Source organism: Eubalaena glacialis, chromosome 9 (assembly GCF_028564815.1).
Source record: "Eubalaena glacialis isolate mEubGla1 chromosome 9, mEubGla1.1.hap2.+ XY, whole genome shotgun sequence".
Lineage (NCBI taxonomy): Eukaryota > Metazoa > Chordata > Mammalia > Artiodactyla > Balaenidae > Eubalaena > Eubalaena glacialis.
In genome coordinates, this window is record NC_083724.1 from 23786105 (window position 1) to 23812701 (window position 26597).

At 38.6% G+C, this 26597-nt stretch overlaps 1 protein-coding gene across 2 annotated transcripts in view; it reads left to right on the forward strand.

Annotated features, from left to right (window-relative positions):
* Positions 1 to 2089: 2089 nt before the first annotated feature.
* SVEP1 (sushi, von Willebrand factor type A, EGF and pentraxin domain containing 1) overlaps positions 2090 to 26597 on the forward strand; it is a 180465-nt gene continuing 155957 nt past the window's right edge. For both annotated transcript variants that reach the window (XM_061200115.1, XM_061200116.1), the window contains exon 1: positions 2090 to 2626. In XM_061200115.1, the coding sequence (XP_061056098.1) occupies positions 2090 to 2626 (537 nt within the window). The remainder of the gene's footprint in view (positions 2627 to 26597) is intronic.

Genomic DNA, 26597 nt, shown 5'->3' on the forward strand with positions numbered 1-26597 from the left:
GTCTCAGCTCAAATGAGGTCTTGCTTATTCCCAGGGGAGATTGAGAACTTTCTCTTCTTGCTCTCCTCCATCCTTGAAATCGTCCTACTACTCTGTAATTGTTTGCAAGTCTGTGTTCTCTTCTAATATCCTTTGACCTTCTGGAAGACTGGAACTGAGTCTTATTCAGCTTTAAATCCTCAGTATCTAATATTCTGGCACGGTAGATGGTCAAATGGAAAAATCCTAGAAAAATGAGGATTTGAAGAGTATTTATGGTTAAATGTGGCAATAGTAGAATCAGCATTTGTAGAGTACATGCTATAGTCTAAGCACTAGCCTAAGAACTTTGTTTTTATGATTATAACCTCACAATAACCTCTAATATGCTATTATTATTACTCCATTTTACAGATGAGCAAACTAATGTCAAGGTCATACAACTACTGAATGGCAGAGCCAAGACTTCATTCTGGGCAAACAGACTCCAAGAGCCATAACATTTCAACCAATATACTGTGAAGGTATTTCATTAAATATAGATGGAATTAAATCATCTGATATTAGAGACAAAGGAAACTCTGAGATCATTGAATTCCATCATGAAACAGATGTGGAAATTGAAGCCAAGAGTTGGAAGTGTCTTGGTTCAGGGGATTTATATAATTGCAGAGGCATATCTACACAGGGCTCCTGACTCCTAGCTAGAATCATTTTTGCAAAGTTTACTCCACCTCTTATGCAAAGTTTACTCCTTCTTTGCACTTGCACCATCCCTTTCGGGGTTTTGTTTTGGAAAAACTACCCCCAGGTGGCAACTTGTGTTTCAAAGTAGCTATGTGCCAGGTACCATTCAAAGCCAAGGAAATAGCCCTCTATGGGTCTCACCTGTTGAAACAGACCACCGGGCACATGAAAGAGGACTGGGGAAAAGGGACCCTTGCTCATCATCAGATTTCAGCTCAAACTTCATGTCCTCCGCAAAGGCTTCCCTGGTCTTCTAAGGTCAAATCTATCTGCCTAAGATCTCCTTCATAGCCTTAGCATGGTCAGCTGTAATTATATACATTATTTGTGAAATATCTGGTTAATGGTCACGTCACTTGTTACCCTATAAGTTCCTTGGGGACAAGATCTATGTCAATTTGTGTTCCTCCTTATATTCCAGGTGTCCTGGCACACAGTAGGTGCTCAAAAATATTTGTTGAATGAATGAAGGAGTGACCAAGTGGATGAATAAATAAATGCATGAATGCAGCACCATGACAAATCATCCCTATGGGCTGCATAGGGGTAGATGCAACCCCTATATGGTGTGATCTGAGGTGACCCTCAAGAGGACACACTCACACACACCACTGACCAGAAAGCCCCACCAGGAAAGTCAAATAAACATCCACTTGGTGAGGGCTTTGAGGAACCGGAGAGGGGAAAAAGAGACACAAAAGGTGAGCAAGCAATTTTCAAAGGATGCTTTCAACTCCCTGGCCAGTCCGTGTGTTTCCTCTACGAAGTGTTTCCAATTACTGTGGCACTCTCGGTATCTGGATCCATCTCCAGTGAATTCCTCTGCAGCTCCTGCCAGACATATGGGATCAATCAGGGCTTCGGCGCTGGTGCGCTTGCTGCGGGAATGTTGACAGCCTGACAGACGCGGGGTTCTGGTGTCATGGAATCTCCGAAAGTCTTTGGCTTGAACTCGGGAGGAGAATGAGAAGGGGGAGGAGAGAGATAGAGGCAGAGATAGAGGAAGGAGAGGGGAGAGGGAGAGACAGAGATAGGAGGGAGAGAAGGAGGGAAGCGGGAGATTTTTCTTGACTGCCCCCTTTCCTTCAAACATTTTATAGGCTTCAGGGAGAGCGAGGAGGAGAGAGGGGAGAGAAAAGACGAGAGCGAGAGGGGTAGCGAGCGCGCGCCGTTCCATCCCTTGTCCCCGGGCTGCCGGAGGAGGTTGGACTCTGTCCCCAGTGTCAGATGAGAGGGCGCTGAGGCTCGCGGCCGCCGTCCTGTGCCCCGCGCCGCGCACGCCCCTCGGCGAGCCCGGCGGCTGAGCATCTCTCCGCGCCGGGCCGACGCCTGCGCCCCGGGCGGCCGCTCCGTCTCCAGCGCAATGTGGGCGCGCCTGGCCTTTTGTTGCTGGGGTCTGGCGCTCGTTTCGGGCTGGGCGACCTTTCAGCAGCTGTCTCCGTCTCGCAATTTCAGCTTCCGCCTCTTCCCCGAGGCCGCGCCCGAGACCCCGGGGCGGCTGCCCGCGCCGCCCGCGCCCGGCGAGGACGCGGCGGCGGCGGAGAGCAAAGTGGAGCGGCTGGGCCAGGCTTTCCGGCGACGCGTGCGGCGGCTGCGGGAGCTCAGCGAGCGCCTGGAGCTTGTCTTCCTGGTGGACGAGTCGTCCAGCGTGGGCCAAGCCAACTTCCTCAGCGAGCTCAAGTTCGTCCGTAAGCTGCTGTCCGACTTCCCCGTGGTGCCCACGGCCACGCGCGTGGCCATCGTGACCTTCTCGTCCAAGAACAACGTGGTGCCGCGCGTCGATTACATCTCCTCCCGCCGCGCGCACCAGCACAAGTGCGCGCTGCTCAGCCGCGAGATCCCGGCCATCACCTACCGCGGTGGTGGCACCTATACCAAGGGCGCCTTCCAGCAAGCCGCGGTAAGGTGCCCGCCCCTCCCGGCCCCGGCCCCGGCCCCGGCCCCGGCCCCGGCCCCGGCCCCAGCCCGGGCCCCGGCCCTGCCCACCCACCGCTGCCTGTCCGGCTCGAAGCCGGGCTCAGCCTAGGGCAAGCCACAGCACCCTGAGTCAAGCGTCCCCATCCCCAAAGTCAGAATCATACCTACCCTTCTATTGTTGGTGGGTGGGGTCCCTTGGGATGTTGGATTTTAAAGGCTTAGGAAGATGTCAGGCTCCTTATTAAGTGGTCTTTGAGGACCCTCTTAGGAAGAGGTCCTTGAGATGCTCTTCACAATTCACACTCGTAGGGACAAACCGTGGCCAAACTGGAACAGGTGAGTACGTTTTATGAAGTGTCTCTAAAGGTAAGAGGTGAAGTGACCTGAACATTTCCCCAATTCTCTGGTACGTGATTTTATGCTTTCAACATGAATTTCGTTGCTCTGAGTCCTTTACAAGATTCTTGGCACCTGGAAGAGGAAGTCAGTTTAAGATGCTGGACTTGTACTTCTCCAAAATTTAACTTTTTCTGATTACAATGTGACACATATTCAGTTGAAGAAAATTTGGAGCATATAGAAATGTCAGACACATGATAGCAAGCCAATTTTTGTGAAATGAATGAAATCAGAGAAGGAAAAGTGGGGGGAAAGAAGCCTCTAATCCCATCACCCTTATAAAGCCACTGTTTACATGTTGTTGAACATTTGCCCAGTATGCACATCTGCACATACTTTAAACCAAACTGGTGTCTTGCTCTTCTGTAGCCTACATTTTTTGTTTGTTATATCATGAAATGTTCTACATCATTATATATGTAATATAATATAGTTATTATATACCTACCTAACTCGCATACTAGTCTAATGTGTGCATATACTATGATCTGTTTTACCTGTCACCAGTTGTTGGACACTTAGGTTTTTATTGTCATGGTAAACACAAATATTTATGGACCCCTTTGATTACTTCTGTAGGAAGAATTTCTGTAAAATTGCTGAATTAAAGATACAGACATTTGTAAACTACTTGATACATATTTCCAGTTCTCCCTTGGAGGCTTGTATAGATTTACATTCCCACCAGCAGAGTTATCACAGCAGTAAGTTTGCCACATGGTCACCAATAACATGCACTCATATTTTTAATGTCTTTGCCAATTTGGTAGGTGAATAGAGGTATCATTTTAGCAAATTCAATTGTTTTAGTTTTACTGGGGAATGAACATTTTCTGATACATTTACTGGGCATTTGTATTTTTCCTTTGATAATTACCTGGTCATAATTTTTGCCCATTTTGCAATTATGGTGCATGTTTGTTGGTTTATTTTAATGATTTGTAAAAGCTCTTTACATAGTAAGACTGGTAACTCTTTTTTATACATGCTGCAAATGTTTCTCCAGTTCACGGCCTTTTACTTTTCTTTATCACAGTGTTGTTAGATGGATGATTTAAATTTGTATCTAGCCAAATCCATCAAACTTTGTCTTTAAGATCCTACATTTGCTTATATTCTTAGAATGGCTTTCTCATTTCCCAAATCAGAGAAATATTTTTCCATCTAACAGTTTAATCTATCAGGAGCTTGTTTTAGTGTATGGTATGACAAAGATGTCTAACTTTATTTTTTAATAAATAGTTAACCAGTTGTCCCAGCATCATTTGTTTACTAGCCATTCATCCTTTTCCAATTTAATTGAATGCCACTTTTATCATACACTAAAAGCTTATGGGTATTTGATCTCCTCCTGGCTTTCTATGAATTTTTTATTATCCTGGATGATAGGATAGTCCATCCTATTATCTATCTATTATTTTTAAGCTTTCAAAAAGTGATTTAATTATTATAACCTTACAATATATTTAAATATCTGGTAATGCAAATTCTCCTTTTTCTTATCTTTTCTCTTTAAATCAGTTCTTATATATTTATAACTTAATATGAATTTTTAATTCACTTTCACATATTCCAAATGAAACCAGCCAGGATTTTGATTTCAATATAGAAAATATAGAATTAAATTGGGGATTATTTACATTTTATAATAATAGTCCTTCCAAGTCAAAAATATGGTATGTCCATTTATAACCAGTTCTTTTTGTATCCTTCAGTAAAGTTGTAGATTTCTAGTAATTAAGTCCTGCATATATTTTTCAAATTTAGACCTAAATGTATTCTATTCAATACTGCTATCATGAATAGCATCTTTTCAAATTAAATTTTAAACAATTATTCTTTTTTTACTTTTTAAAAATTTTATTGAAGTATAGTCAATTTACAGTGTTGTGTTAACTTCTGCTGTACAGCAAAGTGACTTAGTTATATATATATATCCTTTTTCATATTTTTTGCATTATGGTTTATCACAAGATATTGAATATAGTTCCCTGTGCTATACAGTAGGACCTTGTTGTTTATCCATCCTATATATACTAGTTTGCATTTGCTAATTGCAAACTCCCAATCCTTCCCTTCCCCACTCCCCCTCCCCCTTAGCAACCGCAGTCTGTTCTCTATGTCTGTGAGTCTGTTTCTGTTTCATAGATATGTTCATTTGTGCTGTATTTTAGATTCCACATATAAGTGATGTCACATGGTATTTGTCTTTCTCTTTCTGACTTAGCTTAGTATGATAATCTCTAGGTCCATCCATGTTGCTGCAAATGGCATTATTTCATTCTTTTTTATGGCTGAGTAATAGTCCATCTATTTAGGTCTTATTCCCACTTTTCGATTGGGTTGTTTGTTTTTTTGTTATTGAGTAGTATGAGCTGTTAGACAATTATTCTTTTTTTTTTATTAATTAATTAATTAATTTATGGCTGTGTTGGGTCTTCGTTTCTGTGCAAGGGCTTTCTCTAGTTGTGGCAAGCGGGGGCCACTCTTCATCGCGGTGTGCGGGCCTCTCACTATCGCGGCCTCTCTTGTTGCGGAGCACAGGCTCCAGACGCGCAGGCTCAGTAATTGTGGCTCACGGGCCCAGCTGTTCCACGGCATGTGGGATCTTCCCAGACCAGGGCTCGAACCCGTGTCCCCTGCATTGGCAGGCAGATTCTCAACCACTGTGCCACCAGGGAAGCCCCTAGACAATTATTCTTGATGTAAAGAAACATTGATATTTTAAACATGACTTATGTATCTGAATTCTTGTCAAAGTCTCTTTGATTCGTTTTTTAAAAATACATTTTATTTTACTGATAGTGTTTATTGTAGAAGATAAAATAATCAGAAAATTTTTCTGTAAATACACTGTAATATTTTGGTGCATATCCTTCTATTTGCAGTTGTCAAGGTAGTAGGTATGTTTTCATACATATATCATGCATAAATAATGTTTACTCAAAAAAGGATTGTATTGTATGTTCTCTTCTTTAACTTGACTTTTCCATCATATTTTGCAGTCTTCTTTTCATAATAAGAAATACACTTCTACTTTATCATTTTTCATGGTCACACAGTATTCCATTACAGGATGTGCTTTTATTTTTATCATGTAATTACCTATTATTGTATATTTAGGCTGTTACAAACAATACTGTGTGAGCAAATATTTGCTCATATTTCTAATAATTTCCTTAATACAAATTTCTGAAGTGGTAGGTATTATTCCTTCAAAGAGGATGCCTATTTTTTAAGGCCTTTGATACGTGTGCCAAGTGGCTCTGTAGAAAATGGGTACCAAACTGCACGCCTACATGTAGCGCCTGGGTCTGTATATAGGACACAGCCAACACAGGTTAGTATCATTTAAACATGACACCCCTAATTTATATGTGAAAAGTAGAATCCCTTTTTTTTTTTTTTTTTTTTGGCTGCGTTGGGTCTTCGTTGCTGCGCGTGGGCTTTTCTGTAGTTGCGGTGAGCAGGGGCTACTCTTCATTGCTGTGCGTGGGCTTCTCATTGCAGTGGCTTCTCTTGCTGCAGAGCATGGGCTCTAGGCGCGTGGGCTTCAGTAGTTGTGGCACATGGGCTCAGTAGTTGTGGCTTGTGGGTTCTAGAGCGCACGCTCAGTAGTTGTGGTGCAGGGGCTTAGTTGCTCCATGGCATGTGGGATCTTCCTAGACCAGGATCAAACCTATGTCCCCTGCATTGGCAGGCGGATTCTTAACCACTGTGCCACCAGAGAAGTCCCTAGTATCCCATTTTATATTGCATTTCCTCATTAGTGAGGCTGAACACCTTTTTCATGTACTGTTGGCCATATATAGCTCTTCTTTTGAATACCTCTTAAAATATTTTGGGATTATTATCCATTTTTCATTTGAGGGTGCTTCTTTTTCTTAGTGATTTATAAATGCATTTTAAATATTAATGATATTAACCCTCCTGCTGCCAAGTCTGCGGCAAGTATTTTTTTCTCTGTGTTTCACTTGCCTTTGAATTTTGTTTATGATGCTAGCATCTACCATTTTATCAATCTGTTGAATCTACTTTTAATTTGTGCTTTTTTTCCCTTTCCTATGCAGTTTGAAAGGCTTTTGCCTTTAAGAGACAAAAGAACTCCCTAAAGATATCCTCTCTTAATTGAAGTAGTTATGCCAGGCAGGGTTCAGTTTTGTAGACTCAGTCCTCTGTTGGCCTCCACTCTGAGTTCTCATGAGGTCCCAGAGGCTGGCCTTATTCCTCATGTCACTGCCCACTCCATCAGGGAAGAACCCCTCTGCATCAGGGAAAAACTTGCCATAGACCAGCTCCTCTGTTTGGCTTGGCCAGGTCTGCCCAGGGCCTCTCAGTACTGTTGATCCAAATCAGTTCAATGGGTAATGAGTTGAGTATGAACTGCTTTCCTCAAGACCTACTCTGTCTTAAGCTTTCTCCTTCCAAATACTACATCCTGTCTTGGAAAGTGGAATTGCCAATAGGGGTCCCAGTGCCTTTCTTCAGTCTGGATCCGTTTGTAATCTAACAAGCAGAAATTTCTCAAAAGTTTGTTTTAACTGAACTTTCCCTTGACTTTATTTTCCTTTTCTCATTTTGGTTGGGTTATGAGAAGGTACAGCAGAGAGTCAGCTGGACTCAGTTCCTGTCTAACCTGGAAACCTACATGTCTTTATTGTAACTTTGCCAAGCCTCTGATGAGTATGCTTAGGTATAATTAAAATATGATATTTATGGAGAAAGTTGATAGAAGATGACCGGTGTTTAGAAATGGCATTAGTAGAAGTTTGAATGGGAATTTTGGCAAAGAGATCAAGCAAGCCTGTTTTATCACAGGATTAGTTTGAAAATGATAAACTGTGTGGTTCTGTTTGGAAATTTAGACATTTCTTCATGGAGATGAAACAGTTCATCAGATTCCCATGTGTGCGTAGAATGGTAATATTGGAACTGATTGTGATCTGGCCTTTATGTGAAATTGAAAATCATGGGGACATTTTTGAGGTTATTCATTACTTTCCCCAGAAAAATGAGTTTTTCAAACCTTTTCCATTTGACACTGAATGACCGCACAGCTGTCCACAGCCACAAACACAGGCAGACAAATATGCAAACACATAGGTACACACTTGCAAGTACATGGCTACCCCTCCCAATTCAGACATCTTCTCCTCTTATGTAAAATTTCAAGATAGAGAATTTCCTTTACCAACATGAAATTTGCTGTTATCTCTCAGTACATATGATTGACTAAACAAAAAGGGTAACAGTGTTGCTTCATTTTTTATAGGGTGTCAGAATTGTACCACTTGATGGGGGGAGTATATGCACAGACACACTTTATTTGAATGGATGAACTGCAGTGTAGATGTTTTCTTTTTGGGCACCATCCCCGACTGTCATCAAAGAGTATAGGGCAAAAGCAGTGAAATCTGTAGTTAGTACAGTTCCCTCCAGAGACACAATCAATAGAATGGGGGAAAGATTTAGCACCTTGAACTTAATTACATGAAAGCCTTTGACAAAACAAGCGAAAAGCTCTTCAGCTTTTCCTTTCCAAGAGATGACTTTCACAGTGACCTTTCTTTTGGTTTTTCTCCCTGCCATGTATTTATAAATTGCCTTTCCTAAAGTGCATATTTTGGATTGGCCCCTCTATGAATGCAAAACTCTTCAACTCCTAAGCATTTCACATCATAATAAAATCAGAGCCCCTCATCCCACTTCACTTTTGCTAAATATCTCTTACACAAACGTAGCATGGAGCTTCCTTTGGAAAAAAACTACTGCTTTCTTTATTGTTCCAGAGTTCCAGAAATATGATCCGATGGTGGGGAACGTGCTGCCTTGCCAAAAATCTGAGCTTTAGGTGTGGCCCGAAGACTGGGAATAGACAGGCGGAGACTCTTCCTAGCTTCAAGGCAAGGGCATCATCGTTATGTGTCCACGCTGCTACACGTTCACACCTTTACCTTTTAAGTGTTCTGATAAAACCTGGAGTTGTGTGAGATGCCACCAGATTAAAACCCTGATGAATAAAATTAAGGCTATTTTATTTCTATACAATGAACCAATAATAGCCTATGCAGCAGTCTTTCTGATGGCCCAGATGCTGAAGGAATAAGCAAAGTTTGGGTTCTCCTTCCCTATTGGAAGAGGTAGAGGTGAGTCATACAATCTGCAGTGGATTCAGCTGTTCCAAACTCAGAGCATGATTTAGATGTCAAGAATTACTCACCGTTGAAGGAGCTAAGTTCTTTTTTGATGCTGGAAAGATGATCTTTCTAAATACACCTCTGGAAGTGTTCTCTCTTTTGTGCTTCTTAAACTTTAAAACAATTCTCATGTTGCCTTGGTCTTCTGTAGGCACTTCTTTTGTAATCCCATCTGTACTTTAGAAGTGTGAATGAAGGAATGAAGGAATGAATGAATCCTCAGTGCATAAAATAGATCCAGACCTCTCGTATATTTCCCAGGCAAAGATGGTACTGAAATTTATTTGGAGAGAGAGCAAATAATTGTCAAATATTGAATTCTAATTTCTTCTTAGTCTGGTATCTGTGTATTTTATTTATTAGTTTTGTTATGCCCAGCATACAGGACACTGTGATATGTATTAAGAGGGTGCACGTATGCTACTGTTAAAGACACTTATCACTATTGGCTGCCAGTATTATATGATGTTTGGTTGAAATGCATCATGAGGGTACTTGGTCAAAGACTGAATGCTTAAACACAGAGGAATGGCAGACTGCTCTGTCCTACTTCACTTCTGTGGTCAGAGGATAGAAAAGCCTTCCCCAGTGTCCTCTTGGTACAATGTGCTAGAGAGGATTTCTCTTAACAGCGACCATGAAGTAGAATTATTAAATGTATTCATTCTTGACCAGATACACCTTTAATTTGTAAAGTGATCTGTAATTTATGAAGCGCTTTCATGTTATGATTTTACAGAATCAGTTTTACAGAAAAGGCCTGGATACTAGGAGAGGTTAGGTGACTAAATGGTACTCACAGGGCTGAATAAATGCGAAAGGTAGAGTCAATCCAGTGTCCGATTTGTCATCTGGTCTTTCTCCTCCCCACCACCCCTCACCCCACCCACATCTTACTGTATTACCTCCGTTTGTTGAGTTGTATCAAAAGCCAGGGAGAAGTAGGGAATTCCATCTCCAGAGCTTCTAAAGGGTTACATAAGATATAATGCCAATCTAACCCAGAAGACAAAAACCATGGCTTTAAGGCCACAGTCATTCCATGGGTGCTTTTCAATTGGCCCTTAATGTGTGTGATATATATATGGCCTATGTGTGTGTGTGCAGGTGCATATATATGTGTGTGTGTGTATGTATTTGTGTATTTTAAAATATATATGTATATTTAATGTATGTTTTAATTTTGGCAGGCATTTTAAAATCAGGAGATAGCATTTTTTAAAAATCTGAGTTTGGGGCTTACTTTTTTTTTTTTTTAACATCTTTATTGGAGTATAATTGCTTTACAATGGTGTGCCAGTTTCCTCCCTACAACAAAGTGAATCAGCTATACATATACATATATCCCCATATCTCCTCCCTCTTGCATCTCCCTCCCACTCTCCCTATCCCACCCCTCTAGGTGATCTAGAGAGACCGAGCTGATCTCCCTGTGCTATGTGGCTGCTTCCCACTAGCTATCTATTTTACATTTGGTTGTGTGTATATGTCCATGTGGGGCTTACTCTTGACAGATTGGGGTGTGTAACAATTCTGGGTGTGATTTCTCTCAACTCCTCAGCATCCCCACCTGGCACTTAGAATTTCATTTTGTGATCCTTGACTGTGTTCCATGCTCTAACAGGGACCAATCATTGGCAGAGCCTGAGATGGTATAATCCCTTCTAGTTTGTCCTCTGAGCTTCCTTTTTAACCCAATATATTAGCTAAGATTAAATTTAGCTGGATGTAGTAGAAAAATCTAAAGTACCACTAGCTTAAACATGATAAACAGTTATGTCTCTCTCAAATTAAGTCTTGAGTAGAAAAGTCAGAGCTAATATGGCAGCTGTCTGATGTCTTCAGGGACCCAGAGTCCTCTCTTTCAGACCTCTGTTCTATCATCTTCGGGTCACCTCATGGTCCAAGATAGCTGTTGGAGCTCCTACCATCAGGGGCTCATTCCAGGAGGCAAGAAAGGATAAAGACAGTCATATTGCTGTTTAAGAAGACTCTGTAGCAATTCACACAATACTTCCACGTAGATCTCACTGAGGGGGACTTGGTCTCAATCCCATCCTTAGCTTTACAGAGTTTTGTTACTGAAGAGGAAGGAGAGTGTGGATACTGAGGAAGTGATGAGTGGTCTTTACCAAACCAGTGTGTCAGGAAGAGTGTATGTCTAACCAGAGAAATATCTGGAAATCCCATTTCGTTTCTTCCTCAAATGGCCCAGCTCAAGATGGAAGAGTCAGGCCTTGCCTAACTAAAAAATACCTTTGTCCTTGTGCTAGATCATGCTTTTGTTTTAGAAAAACTATCAAAGTTCCTGAGCAATCTGTTTAAATTTTGGCAACAGGAACTTCCTATGTTAGTTTCCCAGAAGCTTCTAAATAATATGGCATTCACTCCCAAATAAAAGATTATACTGAGAGTGATGGGGGGAAATAAATGCATCCCACAAAATATAATCAATATTTTATTATCAGTTATTAAATCCAAATGAACCTTTCTCAGGAAAACATGGTTCTTCTTTGGCTCTTCAGAGGAAGCTGTCAGGTTAAGAGACTTCCACATTAAAAGGAATTTCCTGTTCTGTATTATCTCTGCCTTTCCCGTAGATTTTTAACACTATTCTCTAAATCTCCCCCGGCCATATGAAGAATGTATTTCTGGCATAGAATCTGCTTACATACAGTAACCTGCTTTGGTTTGGAGGCCAATTGTGGATAGGAAACATTCTGTGAGATGTTGTAGCCCATGAATGTTGTTACAGCACTTGATAGTGAGAAGGAACTGAAATATGCAGTGCATTAGTAGGTGCATTTTCTTATCAATCTTGATGAAAAGATTTTTTAAATATTCATCTTCTTTGCTATCTGCCTTTGTCATTAGGTCATTCAACCAGTTGCGTTTTATTTGTGTAAAGTGTCAAGCAATAACAATGTTTCAAATTCAGAGCATTCTTTCTTTCCTAGTTGCAGTGAACCTGAAAACTATAAACTCGAGGAGCTAGTCTAGTTGCTACATATGTTGAAATAGTGAAGGCTACCTTGTTTTGTGTGAATAGATGTCATTCAAAACTAAGGACAAAACTTCCTACAAGAGTAATAGAGAAAAAAATTTTAAAGAAAATTCTTAGCGGGGTTTATTACAAGATTGAATCATTTACAGAGTAAAATTAGTTTACTTAGTAAATTTACTTAGTCATTTACTAAGTAGAGTCCAAGTTGGATATTTTTCCAGGTGTAAGTTATCACTAGAGTGTATAAAATTTATTTTGAGGTACGTGAGTTCAATGCACTATTTTCTTAATTCCCTCTGAAACGCTCCTGATAGCCTTCTTTGTTTAATGCCCATCCTACTGCACCTGGTTATAGGATATACTGGTTGCTAATGTAAAATATAGTTTTATAAAATTTCAAAGGTGATATTTAAAATGTATATATGTGTATATGGTTAAAATACATACACTTCTAATTTTCTCAGATATGAACTCTCTCAAATTTCCACTAGTTCCACCTCCAAACTTACATGCATCTGTATTTAACCATACTTCCTCACCTTTATTAGAGTAAGGGTCTCTTCCCTCAGCCAAGGAAGACCTTCTACTGAATATTTCTCCTTCTTTCTTCTATCTTCAAGGTCTTCCTCTTAATAGCCTCCTTTCTCTTAATGTAGAGCATTCACAATACATCTGTGTATTTAAACTTGGTAGCATGTTTCCAGAATAATATGGTAAATTGTCAGTATGTTTGCAGTCTTAAAAGTATAAATAGTAAAACTAAATTACCCATCAAGGAGCTTCTCATAAGAAATAATACAAGAAACACACAAAGATTCCTGTAAAAGGATGTTCATCCCAGCATTCCTTGGAATAGGAATTTAGAAACAATTTGGCTATGGTTTGGGAGGGCTTAATAAATGACACCTTTCTTCACCTCTCCGGAGTACTAAATCAGTTGAATTATAATACAACAGAGAAGTCAGGTGGAGAATCAAGCATGCCCGCATCTCCTGCTTAATGCAGGCTTAGGTGCACAGCAACCTAATACTGAATCTCTAAATTAGATTGACTTGCATCCCCTGGAACAGGCAGTGCTGGGCACATGGAGCCTATCTCTATAAACCACAGATGGGCAGCCCAAGGCCAAAGAAAAGGGGAGAGGGAGGAGATGAGGAAGCCTTCCTCCCCAGGGGCAGGGTGAGAATGGGGGTGTCGGGGGACCAGAGGATAACTCTGATGGCTGACACTCCACCCAGAAACTAGAGGCAGCAACAACCAAGTTCCAAGGTTAACAAAATAAAAACACATCCACAGTGAAATATGTTCAGTAAAATCATATCTTTAAAGACTATTTAATGACATCGTAAATTGGCCAAATATCATATTAAATGAGCCAAAACTCTCTGTGTGTTTACCATCACTGTATAAAACTGTATAAAAAGTCCAGTTTCATAAAATATATGCACTCAGGAAAACAACTGGGAAGAAAAATTTCAAAATGTTAACAGTAGTTATCTATAGGCAGTATATTTACCTGTTTAAATAAATCCATTTCTTCTGCCTTTGAAAAACTAGTTATAACGAACATGTATTACTTACTAGGAAGTGAAATATCATTGCTCACCTGGGTACAGAGGATTGAAGACATGCCTTTGGGGCATCTGGAGGCATAGCCTGAAGCGGTTGGTCTCAAGTATAAAATCCTTTTGAATCTCAGCTTTTATCTAAATTGTCATGAGAACTTTGTATACTATCCCACAAAACAGCTCTCTTTAAGAAATAAAATAATGCTTTAGCTGATTATCAGGAAATCGAAGTGAAACAATTCCAACTTTTTTTTTTTTTTTCCCCGAATGCCAAATGCTGTTGTACGGAGTCCATCAGGACTGGAGAATTGTCCTGGGTTGAAAGCACTGACCCTACAGATCCTGTTATGCCCTCCAGCTGTCCCTTTCCTCCCTCCTAGTGTCACATTGCGTCTTGAGGATCCAAACTCACATAAAAATCTGCACACAGATGACAGTGGTTGTTTCACCACTTGGCAAGCTCCCTGTGGGTATTCATTCAGGAGAGGAGCCCTGATGGCTGGCCACAGTGTGACACAGAGGAGAGCGTTGAGGCTGCAGATGGTGGAAACAACTGACTCCATCACCTTGCTGAGAGGCTGGGGAACGTGACCTTCCTTTGGCTGGTCTCACGTGGAGAGGGATGCTGACCCACTGCCCTGTCAGTCCCTCTTACTCTCACTGATCAAAGACATTCTCATAGCAGAAAGGTATTCTCTAACCCGTTAATATCATCACATGTAAATGAAATAATTGCCTCAAAGGACCCATTTTCCACAATCCATTCTTCTCTAGCTCTCAAGGTTCATTTTGTTTTGCGTGTGTGATTTTTGTCCTGTGCGGAAACAGGCAGCCTATTTGCCTGCTATTGTTGGTGGAGAGGGTTCAGGCACATTCAGCTGTGTTGTTTGATAGTGTATTTTGATAATGGTACCTCTATCAACTTGGCTCACTCATTTTGACCTACACCAATCAAGTCATATCTGCAAATAAGGCCTCATTGTCTTAACCCTATTTTATAGGCTTTACCTTTCCAGATGAATCTGCAGTTGACTTAGAAGTTAAGCAATTTTTATTTGCTTGTTTGTGTTTTTCACAGCACTGTTTCTAGCCAAGATTTCTCTCTTTTTAGTCACAATTTCCTTCAAAATATGCATGCTTGGCTTTTAAATGTTGCTCCCAAAGTGGTGATTTCAGGCAGTTATTGTTGGAAGTTTCTAGCAATAAAGATACCAAAGTTTAGGCTATTTGTAGCTAATCAGTGGTAAAAATCTGCATTTTAAGTACTCATCGGCAGCAGGGCGTGATGTAGGACTTTCACTGTGGTCTCAGATTTGGCACTGGGACCTGTGGCTTAAACTAATGAGCGCTGAATATTCCACATTTTAAAGAGCGCCACCAACAACTTTGATACATTCCCTCAGAGGAAATGGATGGATGCTGTGCAGAGCAGGCCCTACACAATCAGCTGTCTCCCTCAGCCCCCGCCTAGCACCCTACTCTAGTTTATACCATCAGAGGGCTGAGAAACAAGGGAAAAACTGAGACCCAGAAACAGAGCAGGCATTGGGATCTTTGCCTTTGGGGAGAGCAGAGTTCCTACTGAAAGGCTGATCTCTCCTGGCCCTCGTAGAGGACTTTCCCCTTCCAGCAGCTAAGTGAAGGGGAGACCAGCATTCTCTGTACTGGTTGGAAATTTACTTGTGCAGAAGCCTTGATCTGCTCCTCTGCCGATTGAATGGAGACAAAGCAAGCCAGAGACAGAGCCAGTGTCTCCGTTTGGGCTCTGCCTGAAGCGGAACTGAGATGAGGATTCGAGTGCAAGTAGCTTGTTTGGGAGGTAAACAAACCTAGTAAACATTGCTAGGAGAGTCAGGATGTGAGACAGGAAGGGAACCAACAATTACAGGAAAGGTAATTTGTGCTTAATCCCACTAGGAGCCGGGGTGGAATTCAAGCCTTTGAATGAGCACAGCAGAGAGGGATCTGGGGGCATTTATAGACCTACTCTCATCAGTCACTGTTGAGGGCCGCTCTCTGGAGAGCATTAATTCTCTGCCACTCTCACCTCCCCTGCAAGTGAATAGAGTGGTCTCCAAAGGAAGCCCTCAGACAAAGAGATACAGATGCTGGGATATGGGACGGGGCGTTATTGACAGGGTCGAGTGTTGCAGGCAGAAAGGGGCCTCAGAGGAACAGCCTGCCCTGGCAACATTTGGCAAAGCAAGGGTGTGTGACTTTTCCATAGGGGAAAGAGAACAAGGAAAATAACTGGGCTTGCGTCACTTTATTGCCTGCTAAACAGACAACTGGCATAGGGAGAAGTTACTGGGTGTACTACCGGAAGTGGGATCTGAACATGGGCCAGAGATTGTCAGTCCACAAGCACAGGAAGCACCAATGACTTTTTCTCTATCACCTTTCACTTTTTCCTCTTTTGAAATTTCCTGTTTCTCCTGTGGTTTCAAGGTATGAGGCCCAATATCAGAATCTAGGAGGCAGAGGTAGCTGAAGTCCCAGCAGTACAGTTCTTTTCGGAAATTTTGCAGAGTAATCTGTATTCACCTATTTGATATTTTCCCAAATGTGGGGAAATACTGGAGGGAGTTATCTAATTATGTTGGGAAATTACAGGGAAACATGGTACATACTCTTTTGTAGCACTTGTTGTCTGGGTGATGTCTGTCTACCCTCTGCTTGTTGAGGACAGAGATCACATCTTATTTGACTTTATATCTCCTGTAGGACCTAGAAAATGATATTTATTATAACCTTAGTATTCAGTATTTTTAACTTTAGTATATCAAAGATAGTATTGTGCTTCTATGATTTCTAACTAAAACAAGGATGGCTATGACATCTTCTTAAAGGAATATCCAGTGGATGCTTGGCTTCTTAAATGATAGGTTATAATAATTTTAGCAAATTCACCCTTTAGACCACTTTCCCAGGGGAGAAATATAAAGTGCTGAGTAGAATCTTAGGCGTGAATTCTTACCTTTTTTCCCTAAATCTGGTCCAGGAGGCAAACCCCACAGCACCTCTAGAGAGAACATCCAATGAGTTCAAAAGAGAACGTGCAGGCATCTGAGGTTTTAAATTCATGTCTTCTCTCCATATCACTGTCAGCACTGCCCTTTAACCACTTCTGTAATGGCATCCTCACAACAGGACAGGTTCAAGTGGTTCTTTTTCTGTTCCTCTACCTGGGGCATCATCACCCCCTTCTCGGCTCAGGTGGAGTTGTATGGGTTTTGGTTATAGAGTCATAATTTTCCCTAATCCCCTGACGTATCTTGTCAGCCTTCACAAATATGATGACTTATTTTCATTCACTGCTTCAAATGAAATATTGGTTTCATTGTCATTGGTTTACCTACTTGATGGATATATTCTAGCAACACGTTAAAAGTTTCTTTTACGAATAATGGTAGTGAGTAATTGCTACTTGTCAGGTCCCAAGCTAAGCACTCCCCCTATATGAATTCATTAAACCCTTGCAACAGAAAAGTGTCCTCAGTTAGGTTGTTATTATTATTTCCCAAGTACAGATGAGGAAACTGAGACACAGAGAACGTAAGTAACTTGACCAAAGTGACACTGCTGATAAGTCAAGGTGTACTGGATTTCAAATCCAGGCAGTCTGGGCCAAAATCTAAACTTTTAACCACCATGTAATACTGCCTCTGTGCTCTATTAGAGGATCCAGTAAGTGCAAGACCCACTGATACATACTCAGCAATGAAGTTCATTGCAAAGACTTGAGGCAGAGAGGGCAGCCGTGAGGGGGACTTGAGTATGTGGATGCCCACGCAGAAGACCAAGTAGAACAGACACAGGACTGAGAGGAGGGAACATTTGGGGAATGTCATTTGAGTGGACACTCTCTAAAGCATCTGATAATCCCAAGTGATGATCTTTAGCCCCCATCCCCTTCACCCCCACTCAGTACAGGGAATTGCCTCTCAGACGCCATTTTTTAAAAATTTATTTTATTGAAGTGTAGTTGATTTACAGTGTTGTATTAATTTCTGCTGTACAGTGAAGTGATTCAGTTATGCATATATATACCTTCTTTTCATATTCTTTTCCATTATGGCTAATTACAGGACATGGAATACAGTTCCCTGTGCTATACAGTAGGACCTTGTTGTTTCTGCCATTTTTATACAATATAATTACACTGGCCAGCGTCTCCCACCTCGTGTATCTTAACAGATGTCTCCACCAATCCTTGCAGAGACCAAGCCACTGAAGCAGTGGGAGATTGTATCTCCTGTTTGCAACACATCTGCCTCTGTCCTCTTTATTTATCTACTTTTCTGAGTTTTTCAGTTCCTGTAATCCAAGGTCAGCACTCAGCCTCACATCTTTTGTTGAAATGAAAATGTGACTCAAGCAAAATTACTATTTTTTAGTCCTAGGTACTTCTCGTCCATGTCTCAAAATGTCATACAGTGTAAACTTAAGTTTATAAATTTACATGCCAAACCTCAGTATAAAACTTGGTCTTCCAACTAAATTCAGTTTATCCTGATCTGGGATACTCAGTGTTCCCCTGCATCATAACATTCCTGTTTTTTAATATGCCATTCCATGTCACAAAAGAAAAATATCTCCATTATGGCTATTTTAGTATTTTCTTCAGATAAGAAAATCTCACTTTAGCAATTGGCTCCATGATCCTCAATGCTTAGAAAAATCTTTCTTCAAGTACCTTAGGTAATGAACTAGATTCATTTATATATCCAGTGCATATTTAAGGAACACTGTCACTGTTCTAGGTGTAAGCATGTATTTAAATGATAAGAATTGTTTAATTCACTAGAGACTGTATTAAAGTAATTTTAAAAGTCAGCATGTTTGAATGATGATGGATGTAAATATTACTACAGTCATTGATTGATAATTTAAGTATATACATATAATAAGTCTTCTAATCCATGCAAACTCAACCCTAAATTGTTTGGGGTCTAATTTCAGTTTTTTTAAAAAACATGATACACAGAATCTTTTGCCCTATAATGGCAATTAATATAGTCATTCATAGAAACTAAAATACAAAACAAAACAAAGGAAACAAAAGGAAAACAAAATAAACTTCCAAATGTCATTTATTTGGAATGCTAATAAATGTCACAATTAAATGTGGTTTTTGATAAATTTAGGATAATTATAACAACATACACAATAAGTTCATGAACTGAGAACCTCCACTCAACCTCCACCCTCTTTGAATCTCCCCTGTGTCAGTACACTTGATTTGAAATACATCCGGCTTTTTGAAAAGTTGTGTTGTTCCGGAATCCCAAATATTTACAATATAATGGTTAGATTCTCTGTGTCTTGTATATTCTAAACTCCTGCTAAACTTTTCCTTCAGAGTTACTATTGAAATACCTGGTAAGAAGACATAGTTTCTTTCCTGACAGCTTTGAATCATCAATAATGTGTTTTTCTACCAAACATAAAACAGATAGCTAGTGGGAAGCAGCCGCATAGCACAGGGAGATCAGCTCGGTGCTTTGTGACCACCTAGAGGGGTGGGATAGGGAGGGTGGGAGGGAGAAGCAAGAGGGAGGAGATATGGGGATATATGTATATGTATAACTGATTCACTTTGTTATAAAGCAGAAACTAACACACCATTGTAAAGCAATTATACTCCAATAAAGATGTTAAAAAATAATAATAATATAAATAAATACAAAGAAAAAAAAATAATGTGTTTCTACTTTCTCAGTTATATTTTTACACTTGAATTCTTCCAGTCTATACACCATGTTTCCTAACATTTGGTGCTTTTTTGGAAGGACAGTTTGACCTGATAAGTTTCCAAAGCAGTTTTTCTGCTGGATAAGTCTAGGCATAGCATTAAATTCTTCCTTTCCGTTGTAGGTCATTTCTTCTGTGGTCCATGTCAGTCAACAACCATTTTCCCCAAGAGCCACACCCATCCTCCTCCTCAATCCTTTGCCCACCTATAGAGGTTGTCCCATTCTGGATGGGCTGAGGGTGGTGATCCAGTAGTTGAGATGGATCATTTATATTCTGTCTCCTGGAAATTTGGACTCAGGCACAGAGAGCTCTGAGAGAGTAGAATTTTTTTCCCAGTGGGTAGGGAATAGAGGTAGGACTATACACAGGGAACCAGAGGAATCCCATCAGTGTGAGGAGGGATTTGCATGTGTTTCTTTAAAAATAACTTTTGCTTCTTTTCCTTATTATGTAACTAATAGGCCAATTAATAGTTTTAGGTGAAACAAAAATATAACTATTCTAGTTTTTGTTTTTTACTCTTTTTTTCTATGTGTGAGTACATATATAATTATGTATAAATACGTAGTAAAAGTATGTTTTTTAAGTTTTATTTTTAAAGCTTCATATTGAAAATTTCCCCATACAATAAAATTCTCCTGAAATTACCCTTCAAGTTTATCACAATTGAATTTTTAAATATTACCAGTCAGTTGTTGCTACAGAACTTTGCAATTAAAACATTTACCCTTGTGCATACCTCTTTCTCAACATCTCTCAATATTTCCTTTTTATTTAATTCTGTTTCATCTGAAATTTTTGGATTATTCATTTCCATTGCTTGCCTCATCATATTAGCTAGACTTTCCACATAGAAGTGATGGGACAGTCTAGCTTTGTTATTAAATTTAATGAGACTGTTTCAAGCATGTTTTTGCCCATTGGTTTACAATAGCTCTTTCTGTCATATTAAGGAAGTGCCCCTGTATTCTTTGCCTAAGTCATTTGTAAAACCATAAACTGATACCCAAGTATCATTTGAGGTTACTTTCTCCTTTGACCACTTGATGTGAAGCACCTGAGCAGACTCCCTAATACCTTTGACTTTATGGGCTGCTACTCGGTCATACTGTATAGACATTTAACATGTTAGCTGAAATCATTTTATAAATTGATTGATAACAATATTAATCATAAATTTGAATTTTATTTTATTATTTTGTTGTAAATTAGCAGTTTGAGTGACATGTCATTTAGCCTTCTTTCATTGTCATTTGGATTCCGATGACTTCACTTTTTGCTCTCCAGATTTTCTTTATTCCTGGCATGTTTCTAGAACGGATGGTGGAATTTGGCATTATTGGAAGACTGTTTGGTCTTTTGCATGTTTATTCTGTTGTTTTTTTACAGTCTGGATTAAGTCTGCTACTCATCAACTCCCGTGCACATCATTTCCCAATTTGATGTACTGTTCCAGTGGGTCCACTTCAGAATGTTTTGTGTCTGTGTTTAATAACTAAAGCATGTACGTGGGTGGAGAAACTCTGTGACCATAAATCTGAGATTAAGTTCTTTTTCGACCCTCTGGTTCTTTTCTGATTTGGCTAGACTGTAAAAAATAGCCCAAATGTTACTCAAGCCAACATTCTTTTTTCATTCTAGAATTTCAGTCTAGAAAGCCTGAGTAAATGCTTAAAATAAGTAAGACATACTAAATATAATTGATTTGATATTACAATATAAATAGGAAAGCTGAGTTACTGCAGAATACTCTTTCCAGTTGTACTTTTGTCATTGTTTTACTTTTTGCTTGTTTGTTTTTAGTGAATGTTTCTGTTGTGTCATCAAGTAGTACGATTAAAAATCCCTAGCACAATGCTTGGTATATAATAGAAGCTCAATATAGGTTTGGTGAAATAAGTTTAAATATAACATTTACAAGATTTTTTCATTTCACAATTTCATAACGAGATTACTGCAACAAAATTTTTGGCCTAGAATTTATTAGTTTATTCTGCATGTTGGACACATATCTAATGAAAATTAAGGCATTTACTTGTTTATCCTTTCATCCACTTATTTCATAGTTATTTTTTGATCTTCACGAGAATAAAAATATGAGTCAACCTTGCCATTGAGTATCTTGCTAGCTTGGGATATGGCCAGATATATGTGTCAACTATAAGTATGATGGGGTTGGTGTGTAGTGGAGGGCATTGAGGTGGATTTAATACTTGGGAAAGTTTCAATGAGGAGATGAACTTTGATCTGGATTTTGAAGAACTGGTAAAAGTAGAGGTAGACATAGTGGGAGATAAGAAAGAGTTGTTAATTTCCAGGTAGAGCAAACAGAAGGAAAGCATGGTATGTTTCAAAACCTCTGAATAGAATGGTGTAGGGAGCATATGGTGTAAGAAGTAGGTTGGGGAAGTAGGAGATAGGGATGGGATAAGGGATGTGACTGGAAGTGTTATTTAGGACGAGGTGATAAAAGGGCTTGTAAAGAAATTTAGGCTTTATTTTGTAGATGGAGGGGAAATCGTGGAAATTTTAAACATGATTAGATCAGTATTCCAGAAAGATCAGTTGGATGGCAGGTCAGACAATGGATTTGAAAGAAGAGCAGCTTCAGCTAGAGATGCTTAAAACAACTGGTGTTTTTCAATAATCCAGACAGAACCAATATCCTGTACCTAAACCAAGGCCGGGGCAATACAATTGTGAGACTCGTAGATAGTTCAGAGGTGAAATGTATAGGTCTGGATCGGTTACTGAAGGTGATAGCTTCGAAAGAAGGCATCATAGAGTACTCCGAGATTGCATATTTATAAGGTGGGATAGATTATGGTACCATAGTTGACCTATTTTAAAAATAGAAGGAAAGAAACCTTATTTGTGCATGGTGAGGATAAATTGAGTTTGAGAGGCATATGGCACATTTAGGCAGAGGTGTCCACTGGGCTGCTGGAACTTCACATTGGGAGTTTGAGTTTATTTGGCATAGATTTAGGAGTCATTAGTTTATAGGTGAGACTCAAAGTTCTGAGTTCACGTGACGTTTCGTAGGGGAAGAATAGAGGAAGGAGAAAGAGAAAATTTGGAAATGATATAAAAGGACAAAACAGAGGTAAATAAAACCCTGTAAATATACTACCAAGAGATAGTCAACATTTTGAGGTACATGCTGTTAGTCATACTCATACATACGTGCACATACATGTAGTATTGAATACATTTACACACACATGCACACTAGTGTAAAAAAATCATTGTTTTTGGCTACCTACTTTTTACATTTAATATTATTCAGTATTATTATTATAAGGATATTTCATGATTGCCCTGTAATTTATTTAACCAGTAACCTATTGTTGCAATTTTATATTGTTTCCATTTTCTATTTTGCAAATTATTCTAGGATATTCATCCTTTTGATCACTTTTTATGTGTATCCATGGTTATTTCCTTAAGATATTCTTAGATGTAGAATTGTAGTTCAAATCACATGAAATTTTTGAGGCTATGGTCACTTTGTCACACTGTACTCCCAAATATTAACAGTCCAGGTGGCACTTCCAGTAGAAGTAACTGTTTCCCCACATATTTTACAACTTTTACCTTAAAAAAAGAAAACTTTGACCATTTGAGAAGTGAAAAAATAGTATTTCTATTATTGAACTTACATTATTTTGGTTGTTAGTGAAGTTAAATGTTTTTCATATTTTCTGACAAATAGAATTCCTTTTTTTTGTCTTTGTTTTGTTCGAACATCTATGTTTCTGTTATTTTTCTCATTCTTTTCCTTTAGAGATGTATAAAAGTTCTTTATATTTTAAGGACCTTAATACTCTATTTGACAAGCATGATGAATATATTTTCCAGTTTGTCCCTTGCTTTCTAATTTTGATTTTTTGAGACAGAGCAGAAACTTTAAGGAATGCAGTACTAATTATGGTTTTGTCTTATTGCCTTGGCTAGAAATTGCAAAAGGATTTTAAGTAAGAGTGAAAATACTTAGAATTGCTGATTTGCTCCTTATCTAATTGGGAATTATGCTGAGTCTTCACAGTTGAGCATGATTTTGCAATGTTGCTTTGAGATAGATACTCTGTCATATTACTGAGGATCTTTATTTCTAATTTTCATTCATAAAAAAAGGAAAACTTAATTTTATTGAATGCCTTTTTAGTATCTTGGATTATTATTTTCTTTTAATTGGCACAACGATTGTGCTGTGTTATAGCAAAAGACAATTTTAATCTACTTTTGCATATGAGGAATGAACCTTATTGAATAAAGGAGAAAGATCTTTTGAATCTTATTTTTTTATTTAGATTCACATTATTTTTATTTTTTATTGACATATGGTTGATTTACAGTGTTTCAGGTGTACAGCAAAGTGATTCAGTTATATATATATATATATATTTATTCTTTTTCAGATTCTTTTCCATTATAGGTTATTACACGATATTGAATATAGTTCCCTGTGCTATACAGTAGGACCTTGTTGTTTACCGATTTTGTATATAGTCGTTTGTATCTGCTAGTCCCAAACTCGTAATTTATTCTTCCCCCCTTTCCGCTTTGGTAACCATAAGTTTGTTTTCTATGTCTGTGAGTCTATTTCTGTTTTGTAAATAAGTTCATTTGTATCATTTTTTTAGATTTCACATGTAAGTGATATCGTATGATATTTGTCTTTCTCTGTTTTGAATATCATTTGAATTCAGTTTGGGAGTATTTATTTGGAATTGTGCATTTATGTTTATAAATGAGGTTAGTCAGCAGCTTTTTACTCTAAATTTGTACTAATAAACTTTTTTAGTTTGGATTTCTGACATTTTATCTCACTACCACCAAGGTGTATTTCTGTCTTTCATTGCCTTTTTGGTTTCCTGGCATTTTTTTTTCTTATCCAGTCCCTCTCCTCCTGCACATCTCTGTTTCCTTCTTAGCCTGCTCTCTTTCTGTGGCTTTCAGTTCCTGTTTTCATAGACGCTATGGCTTTCTAAATCCTAGTGATGCAAGTACCATTCTATTGCATTACTTTCTTCTTATTTCAGTATTAAATTCTGTATTCTTCCAAATCTTCAAGTTGATTTTGCAGTTCTTGAGTTGACAGACTATTTTTATGGGCCTGCTTAGACTTTTTGTGTTTTTCTCTCCAGGGACAAGGCTATATCTAGTTTGACTTGCATGGTCCAGTATGGTAGACACTAGCTAGATGTGGCTATTTAAATTTAAATTAATTAAAATTACACAGTTATGAATTCACTTCCTTAGTTGCAATAGCTTCCTTTCAAGTGTTCAGTAGCCACATGTGCCTAGAGGCTACTCTATTGAATAGAGCAGATAACATGTCAATTATCACAGAAAGTTCTATTGGACAATGCTTACTTAGACCCTCTGTTTCCAGATGCAGTGTGTGGCTTATTTTTAACCCTCTTCACTGATCACTTGGGTAGGTTTTCGATTTGTTTTATCAATAATAGTAATAGCAAATGTTATAGCCATGTATTCCAACACTAATTTTACCCATTTGTTGATTGTTTGCTGCAAACACTTTCACTGGATATACCATTTCATTCATGGGTGAGGAAAAAGGAGGACACAAAACTCCTATCTGGCGTCTTTGAAATTTTTTTGCTAAATAAAGTAAAGATAGAATGTAAGGTACAGATAAAGTTTAGGAATTCACTGTGAAAAACAGAACTAAATCCTAGAAAGCATTTATTATGTGCACTTACCATAGGTAAATAAAACACTGAAATGGTGATGAGAAATGAAATAAACAAAGGACTGAAAGGAAAACAAAACTGGCTGAGAAGCTAAAGGGAATAAAGAGAAAACTGTGTGAAACAAAGAAGTATTGTAAAAAGAAAAATAAATGCAATGCCAGGATTAATTCTTTTTTTTTTAAGGTGACAATTTTTAGGCGATTTTTAAGGTGCTTTTTTTAAATAGGAAGTATAGTCGATTTACAATGTTGTGTTAGTTTCTGGTATACAACAAAGTGATTCTTTTATATATGTATCTATTCTTTTTCAGATTCTCTTCCATTATAGGTTATTACAAGTTGTTGAATATAGTTCCCTGTGCTATACAGTAGGTCCTTGTTGTTTATCTGTTTTATATATAGTAGTGTGTATATTTTAATCCCAAACTCCTAATTTATCCCTTCCCCCCTCCCCTTTGGTAACCATAAGTTTGTTTTCTATGTCTGTGAGTCTGTTTCTGTTTTGTAAATAAATACATTTGTATCATGTTTTTAGATTTCACATATAAGTGATATCATATGGTATTTGTCTTTCTCTGTCTCCTTACTTCACTTAGTATCATAATCTCTAGGTCCAGGATTAATTCTTAATTGGAAGTAGAAGGGAAGAGAAACACTGTGTAAAACCAGTGATATGGAAGAAAAGCTTGAGACATTTCCACCCAATTTGGAAGGAAGTAGAATGAGATAAAAATGAAAAAAGAATAGAATATGTCCAGAAAATGATGAACCAACAGATGAATATATATATATATTCATCTGAATATATAAGAATATGAATATATTCTTTTCCCAGGTATACTAATCACAAATGTAAAGCAATAAACATTCCTTGAACTGAAGAATATTTGAGTATTCAAATTAAAAATATTAACTAAATAGCAGATGAAGCTTGGTGAAATTTTGGAATTTGAAGAATGAGGAAAGTATTACAAGTAGCTTATGGTGTCTCTTTTTAAATTGAAGTATAGTTGATTTACAATGTTGTATTAATTTCTGCTGTGAAGCAAAGTTATTCAGTTATACATATATATATACATATTCTTTTAAAAATTCTTTTCCATTATGGTTTATCACAGGATATTGAATATACTTCCCTGTGCTATTCAGTAGGACCTTGTTGTTTATCCATTCTATATATAATGGTTTGCATCTGCTAACCCCAAACTTCCAATCCATCCCTCCCCCACCCCTCATCCCCCTTGGCAACCACAAGTCTGTTCTCTATGCCTGTGAGTCTGTTTCTGTTTCATAGATAGGTTCACTTGTGT